This window comes from Egretta garzetta, unplaced genomic scaffold (genome assembly GCF_000687185.1).
Source record: "Egretta garzetta isolate BGI_Z169 unplaced genomic scaffold, ASM68718v1 scaffold51, whole genome shotgun sequence".
Lineage (NCBI taxonomy): Eukaryota > Metazoa > Chordata > Aves > Pelecaniformes > Ardeidae > Egretta > Egretta garzetta.
The window spans coordinates 2087569-2095884 of record NW_009258549.1 but is presented as its reverse complement, the minus strand read 5'-3'; the positions used below and the strand labels follow the sequence as shown (position 1 = coordinate 2095884).

General features: G+C 49.2%; 1 protein-coding gene across 1 annotated transcript in view; it reads right to left on the bottom strand.

The window, feature by feature from the left end:
* Nucleotides 1–5331: 5331 nt before the first annotated feature.
* LOC104134296 (3-mercaptopyruvate sulfurtransferase) overlaps nt 5332–8316 on the bottom strand; it is a 7466-nt gene continuing 4481 nt past the window's right edge. Inside the window, 2 exon segments of the mRNA XM_009647818.2 lie at nt 5332–6643; nt 7242–7894. Coding sequence (XP_009646113.2) covers nt 6345–6643; nt 7242–7894 — 952 coding nt within the window. The 3' untranslated portion in view covers nt 5332–6344.

Here is an 8316-nt window from a genome sequence, read left to right as displayed (position 1 = left end):
CCCAGCGCTGTCCTACCAGCACAGGCTGTGCCAGACAGACACCCCCTGCGTCCTTCCCCTGTGCTACTGCCACCCCTGTGTGTGTCTGGGCAACAGAGAGCTCAGATTTTAACTTAGGTCTGCGTGGAGTTTTACCCCTACCCCAGGCACACACCACCCGCCGAGGCCGATGTGCCAGTCCTGCCCTACCGAATCATCCAGCCCTGCCTCTGCCACTCGCTCCTGCCAGACGGAGCCGGGAGCTCAGCAACTCATGCCCCGTGGGACTCCGTTCAAATGCACTCCTTGGCACGGACACAACCTGAATGAGCTCTCTCTCCAGCAGCTCGGCTTTTCCCACTCCCACCTAAGCACAGCCATGCTTGCCAGCAGCTCGAGCCTGCTAGGAACAGAAAGGAAAGGCTGATGTTTCACCTGAACGTGGCCCAAAGCCCTCCTTCACCGAAGCAACTTTCTGGCTCTTCCTTGCCAGGGCAATGCAGCACTGCAGAGGCAGCGTGGTGCCTTGCAGATGCTTTATTGCTCGTGCACCCTTGTGTCTGTTGAGGTGGGGTTTTATTGGGGAACGAGGGTGGATAAAGATTACGCTTTACTCTTATGTTCCTTTTCTTATCGTCCTCCCCTCTTCTTTTATTTACAAATCACTCCCTTTTTTCATTACAGGACGTGAAGGCAGCATCACCCCTCCCCCAAATCACCCAGGACTTCCTTCAAAAAAAAGGTGTAAGTGCGTACTTTGCTCCTTCTGTGGAGGAGTGCAAAGGGGAGGAGGGGAAGAGAGGGTAATGCGGAAAAGGTTTCAAGATTGCTGAGCTCCAGCTCTCTCAGGAATTTAAGCACAGGAACAATTCAGCTGCTGCAAGTTGTAAATTCAAATAACTCCGGATCTCCTTTAACCTATACCAGGAGCTGACCAGCATTAGAGTGACCAATAATAGGGAGAGGATGAAAAATCATTTTTGACCACCTGTGTGGAACAGACTTTGGCCCAAATTACTGCCCAGCAGTGGTAGGCATCAAAGATGTTCAGACCAACACTGACCTGAGCTGAAGCATCACACAGCGCAACACAGCTCTGGGCTGTGGGACTGTTGCCCTCCTACTTCTGGCTCTGAGTCAAACCACGGCAAACCCGAGAGTTCTGCCCTGCACTCTGGTGTACAAAGGATGCAGGGCCCTGTCTGTGCTGGCTGCAGCTCCAGCAGAGAATTGGGGTGAGGACTGTGGCTCTCTGATATGAACGCAGCAGTTGGGTGGCAGCCTATAGCCCCTTATCGACCCATCCAAGAAATCTGCCCTGCCTTAGTTTTCGTCCTTCTCCTATCAAGGGCTCAGCCTGTCTCCCTTTCCTCCTCTCACAGCTCCTCAGCCTCTTGCCTCTTTTTAGGTCCAATCTCTTGTTTTCGACGCCTTCTTCCCCAACCTCTCCCATGCCAATGCTGCTCACGAGTCAGGGATGGTCTATATTCAGAGCACACCTTCTTCCATCAACACTAGCCTCCATCTGTGACCAGCACTTCAAGTCTTGCTCACCCCAAGGTTAGTTGGTAACTCTGAAGAGGTATACTAGGAGTAAGGGAAGAGGTCAAGGTACAGCACTACCATCCCCAGAGCCTTCTTTTCTGCAACATACAGCACCATATTTATTGGAAACCCCCCAGGCCAGGGTGAGTATGTGAGAATCCTCTTTAGGAAGAAGCCGGTCCAGAGTGAGCTACCAACTGAAATGCTATGATGAGTCAGTGGTGTGGGCTAAATGCAGGCCTGATTTGCACACCATCACCAGACATAGTTCTGAGATGCAACTAGCACGCCTGTGTTAAGGCCCATTAAAATTAAGCAATACACTAGAGGAGAAATAAATTTAAATAATCCAACGGCCGTTCATCCTGCTTTGATGATAGCTGTATGTAAAGCACATGTACAGAAACAGAGAGACAGCAGCGAGCAAGAGCTTACACAGGGCAGTGTGATTGTGTAACGCCGTTCGGCCCTGCTGAGTACCCACTTATTCAGGGGGAGATTGCACAGATAGGCGTGAAATGGAGATTTTCTGGTTCCACCAGCCAGCAGTGCAAACCTGCAGAAAGCTACACACGCTGCAGTACTCTGTAGTCTGTACCAGCCTGGCGAGTCAGCTGGGCACACGGTGTTTGATGCATCGCCGGCATCGTGGAGCTGCTTAGGGAATTGTTGCATTGTGGAGAATCAGTGGGAGCAGGGATCACCGTGTGTTGGCACAGGTTGTATCACCACTCTGGCAGGCTGGAAACACACGTCTGGGATGAAGCTTGCCTGATCATTTAGTTAATGAACACACTGGGGCAATGAGGCACCGAGAAGAAACCATCTCCTCCCTCTTCTCTATAGGAAGTGGGGAGGAGAGGACAAGTAATGCTCTGACATTCACCGTTAAGCCAACAGTGAATCGGGAAAAGAAAACTCCCTACACTGGACTTGGGGGTGGGAGGAAAGCAGTTCACTCGCAGACAACAGAGCCCAACTTGACTGCCAGCTGAGCCAGGCACATCAGAGCCAGCAGGGAAAGGTCCCATGGCATGCAGGTGAGCTAATCTTGCTGCAGCTCCTTGTGCGTCGTGTGGTCTGCGAGCAATGTACCTGCATTCATAATAGTGTGTAAAGACGGCGTGTGTATGTGCATCACTCAGCACCTATGCTGGAAGAGTGCTGGGAGGAGGAAAGAAAACAGTCGTGTATCACCCAGTTGTGAGCTGGAAGCAGGAGAGACAGGAGGAACAAGAAAAGCCCCTGCAGGTAATGGAGATTACCATTGCTCATGCAGTGGTCGGTAGTGGGAAGGGACAGCAGTGCTGGCAGAAGAAGGGCTGATTTGCGAAAGCTTGCAGGGGAACAAAAGGTTTGCTGGGAAATGAAGTGTGAAATAGTGCAACCTGACTGCTAGGCAGCAGTAGGGAAGGAAGAAGGCGGCAGGGGACGAAGAAGACACGTGAGGAACAAGAGATTGTGGGATTACTGTTGGAGAACCATTGACCAGACTGTTTTCACCGAGTCCAAAACTGCTTCAGGACAAAAGTATTACAGATAGTAAAATCTACCAATAAACCAATTAAAAGTTTACATGCTGGCCTGGGATTCTCAAATTTATATAGAGAGCTGTAAAACCTCCAGTCTTGAGTTAGCCACAGATCAATGTGACCCTAATTCCTATATCAAGGCTGTTCCCACTGTGCCTGCAGTGTGAGAACAGATCTCAGCTAAAAGGAGGAAGAATATCAGAAGACTTTCTTGGACAGATTTTTGATATATGATATAACACGGCATACCCCAAAAAGACAAAGTATCTTGTCATGGGGAGGACGTTCTCCATTTCTCCTCTGTGGGGAAATCAAGGCAAAGCTAAGTGTCTGGTAAAAGATTTGCCAGAAGCTGGGAAATTGAAGAACCGCTGAGATTTTGTGGTTCAAAACCCAGCCAGGAGAAGGGAAGTTGAGTACTCCCAACCTTGGCACACATACCAGAGAGGGGGAAGGGCCTTGCTGGTGTCATCGAGCCACACAGCCAAAACACAGAGCAAGCGCAGAGGAAAATCTTTCCCTCAGTTTGCGATCTCTAGGTGGATGGCTGGGCTGCACCAGACACATCCCCGCAACACACAGGACAGAGAAAAGCAGCTTAGTCTCAAGAGAAAGCAGAAAGATTCCCACTGACCCCAGGGACCACTGGGGACAGTGGGAAAAAAGAAACACAGCACTTAAGCTGCATTGCCAAATATTCTGGAAGGACAAGAGCAAAAGCCAGCCCCCTGCATCCACTGGAAATTATTAACAAAGTCCGAAAGAATATGTCAATTTTCTCTAATAACTAAATTTTCCTGGAGAGACAGAGCCTGGCACAGCACTCCTGTTTGTCTGTACATGGGGGCCTGGCCACATATTGACAAAATCAGTCTCACCTCCCAGCCACACCCAGGGTGTTAAACTTTAATGACCCACCAGGTGACAGCCCCCTAGCTTGGCTCATGGTGGGAGAAGCTAGAAATCCTGTACTGAAAAGACATCACAAGCCAGATCCTGCTATAAAACCCCATACTAGACAACACTGTACAAATTGTTACATCAAAGTGTCTTAAAAAGCAGCACCCCTGTTGCTCAGATTTGGAGGCCCCTCCACAGAGAGTTTAGCACCACTCACTGTTCCCAGCCAGTCACCCCAGCCAGTGCTTATCCTTTTGTTTTCATATCAACACCATACTTCAGCTTAAAAAGTTGGGTTTTTTTTAAATGCCCTCTGTTACAGACTGCAGTCAGATGTCCTGCATTACATGTTGACTGGTTCTTCCCTTTCCCCTGTAGGAAACAGTTTCTAGAAAATTACCCCACTTGGGATAAAGGAAGGTGTTGCTACCAGCAGACAGTGATTACCTGGGCGGGGAAATACATAAGGCATGAGAGTAGAAAACCTTTCCCTAGCAGGAAGAAGAAAATTAATTAAACTATCAATTAGATCCAGAACCAAAAGTCTTAACAATTTGCAGGGATTGCTGTAATCTGCAAAGGAAGTCCTTTTGGGAAGTCAAAACCCAAAGAACTAAATGGAATCTGGCAAATACGAAAGTTTATTATTTTATCCAGATCTGTGTCTTGCACTGCCTACTAAGGGGTCACTCCTTTCAGACCCTTGTGCACTCTGTGCAATACTTAGCTGTAATACCAGCCCCAAGTCCCTGAAGAGCTACATTGTTAGCCTGGATCTAAGTAGGCAAATGAATGTTTTCAGTCACTGGAAATAGACGGAAAGAAGGGTCAGGCTGTATGTATGGACAGGGAGGACAGAGGAAGAAATCATCTGGACAGTGAAACTCTAGCTCCACAGGAGGTGAGCAGAAATGGAGCTTGTGTCTATGTAAGCCAAGCCAGGAAGAAGCCAGGGCTGCAGCCAACAGAGGCCAAAAGAAATGCAAAGAATAAACACTCTTCAATGGGAAAGGATCCAGCCCTCGTATTCAGTGCCTAGGAGGGGATCCTGCAAAACTGTGACCATAAGCATCCATAGCATTCCTTAGAAAGGGCAACCCCATCATCCTCAGATGTCCATAGGTATCTGTTGCTGCAAGCCCAGGAGCAGAACCTGTCTCATTAACTTTCTAAATTGCCAGTTAGCCAGAAGAGGTGCAGGCTTGCTTTTTTCTTTTTTAAGACGAGAAAATCCTAGCAAGAATAAATTCTTGGACATTGTCAGGGATATCTAGGGGGATTTCAATTGACAAATATAAGACAATGGTCTTGGGGAAAAATATGTGCCATTGTGGGCTAGTCCTCTGTAGATCTCAGTTCCCCTAATTTTTTTTTAAAGTTACATGGCAAGTCTCATGGAAAGAACGGAAACACCCATGCAGTTCAATTTTCATCGTGTGAGCTGACATCCGGTGTTTGAAGAACAGAGCTGCGACTGACTAACGTGGTGTTTTAGGCCAAAAAGCAAACAGACAAGGACTGAAAGGAGGAAGATGGTGAAAAGTCCCAAGAGAGAGGCATGCCATTGCCTTTCCTGGGCTTGTTGAGCATAAGAGATGCAGTTCTACTCATGGAGAGAAGGAAACATCTCATTCAAATCACCAAGACAAAGTGATCCCATAAAAAGAGAGTTCCTGAAAAGCAATTACCCAAGCAACACTCACGTAAGTTCCACTCAGCGGGAAGACCTTGAAACACGTTTATTTACCCTTTTTTAATCCCAGAATCTTTTCCTTTTTCCAAGGGGAATTTTGGACCATGGGGGTACAAAACTGGCTAAGTACACATTGCAGTTAGAGTCCAAGTGCAAGAAGAAATCCAAAGTCTCTAACCTAAATGCCAATCAGGAAGTTGTCTTTCCCTGAAGTTTTGCACTCAAAATGGCCATAAAGTGCACGGATTGCTTCTAGGACAGAGGCAGAGAGCAGTATCATGAGGCACAGTTATACGTATGACCATCCTGTGAGTGAACATGGTGGAACGTCCTAAGTCATGAGCTTGGCTTGACTCAACTACTTCCCCATGCTGCCACCCACACTCTCTCCCTTCCATCTGGTACTGTAAAAAGGTCACAGAATCACAGAACGGCTGAGGTTGGAAGTGACCTTGGGAGGACATCTGGTTCACCCCACCTGCTCAAGCAGGGTCACCTAGAGCTGGCTGCCCAGGTCATCTTTATGCTCCTAAGGAGCAGCAGTAGCGTAAGGAGAAAGTGCCAAAGCACCACGTGCCCGTACTTACTACCCAACACCTTCACCTCAAGACACTTAACCAGGAATGCTAAACCCATCTTTTCCAAATCCTGTTTCAAGGCAAATTATCTGCACAGCTGGGAGACGAAGCAGCTTATTACACCGTCTTCCCCTTTCCCTCAGAAATAATATTTTCAGGCTGTGCCCGCATGTACCATTCCACCCAGGCCCCATCGTACACAGCAACATCTGGTTTGCCACAGAGGTATGCCCCCAGAGCCACGTGGCAGGCAGTGACCCCAGAGCCACACGTGGCTACCACCGGCTTTAAGAGGTCCACCTTCTTCTCCTGGAACAGACTGTGGATCTGCTCAGGGGTCTTCTCTAAGCCAGATTCTGTGAGGAAATCGGTGAAGGGGATGTTCATCGACCCAGGGACATGACCAGGCTCAATTCCTGGAGGAAAAGCAATACAAATAGGAGTTAACCTCTACTGTCTGGGACAAGTCTATTGCAAAACCCATCCTCTGTTTCACTGGGATGAATATTTATTGTTTAGTGTATTTTGTTAAAACAAATACATTTATTTTGTTAAACTTTGCTTTATTAGACTACTGATTACTCAGGAAGGATGGCTCTAACCTTCAGATTACCACATGGACACAATCCTGTCAAGTTCTGTTCTTCCTCCCAGTTCCCTCCACATCTTCCCCACATCAGAGCAACCCACTCTAATGAGGCACTGACTGAAGCACCTCCACAAGCCCTTCCAGTACATGAAGAGACCAATGAATATCTTTGAGGTGTATGAAAGCTACATTCCTCACTCCAGTCCTTCATGAGAAAAAAAAAAAAAAAATGCACAGCTTTCCCACTCCTGAATTTTCAAAAAGCAGCACTTGCTAGTCAAAGGAGAGGGCAGGTGAATGCACTGCCTCAAGTCCCATCCCATAAAGGGCAATATTTCCCTTCATTATCTCTACAAGAGCCAAACTGATGGGCACCTTCAATGCAGCCCCTTTTTATTATGCCAATGTCTCAGGAGGCACATTACCATCTCGGGGCTCTGGCTCTACTCCCCGGAACCGTCCTGCAGCGCGCGCATCCACCAGTTGGAAGCGGTGGGAATCCAAGTTATCCAAGACATCCTCGTACGTTTTCACCAGGGACTTGTCCAAGGAGGCGTGGAACTCAGAAGGAGCTACCTGGCTTTTCCCAGAGCTCAGCGCATTCCCCTCTCGTTGCCAGTTCTTCAGGCCACCATCCAGAAGGGAGACGGCTTCATGTCCAAAGGCCCGGAACATCCACCACACCCGGGGCGCTGAGAAGAGACCTTGGTCGCTGCCATCATACACCACAACATGGGAATCATTCCCCACACCCAGCTTCCCCACATACTCAGCAAAGTCATCAGCCTTGGGCAGCATGTGATCATACGGTGAAGTACGGTCGCTGCACTGGTCAATGTCGAAAAAAACTGCACCAGGGATATGGCGCTCCTCAAATTCCCGCTTCGGGTCACGCTTCATCTTTGGCAAATACCAGGATGCATCCACGATTCTCAAGGCCAGACCAGCTTGCTGGGACTTGATGGTTTCTGAAAGCCATTTTGCGGACACCAGAGCACGGTAGAGGAGTTGCTGTGACATTGCTCCTGAGTCCTGGCCAAGATTACCTGGTTCCTGGGGCCTGCCTGAATCTACCTGACTGCAGAAGGAAGAAAGTTGTAAATTAGAGACCAGCCTTACAAAAAGCGACTGGATAAAGACGCATTTTGGGACCAAAGACCTGTGTCTGCACTGAGGTGCTGGCTAAGCCTACAGCGAGGGGTTTGAAATGCGCCTGCTCTGAAAATAAAGTTTCACAGAGCTCAGCCCAAATCCTGCCCTGCGCTCAGCACCCCCTAGCCCACCTGGCCCCTCCACCTCCAGGAGCCACCAGCCAGCGCTGGCAGCGGCAAGAGGGGAGCGGGGCAGCCCCAGGGACCCTGAGCGAAGGGGACTTGAGCGCCCCGGGGTGACGCATGGCCCCACGACGAGGGGGCTCTGCCCCACCGCCCTCACCGTCCCGGGGCCCATCTCCAGCCCGAGGCCTTACCGGGACCCTGGCGCCCCCCTCGCAGTCTAGAC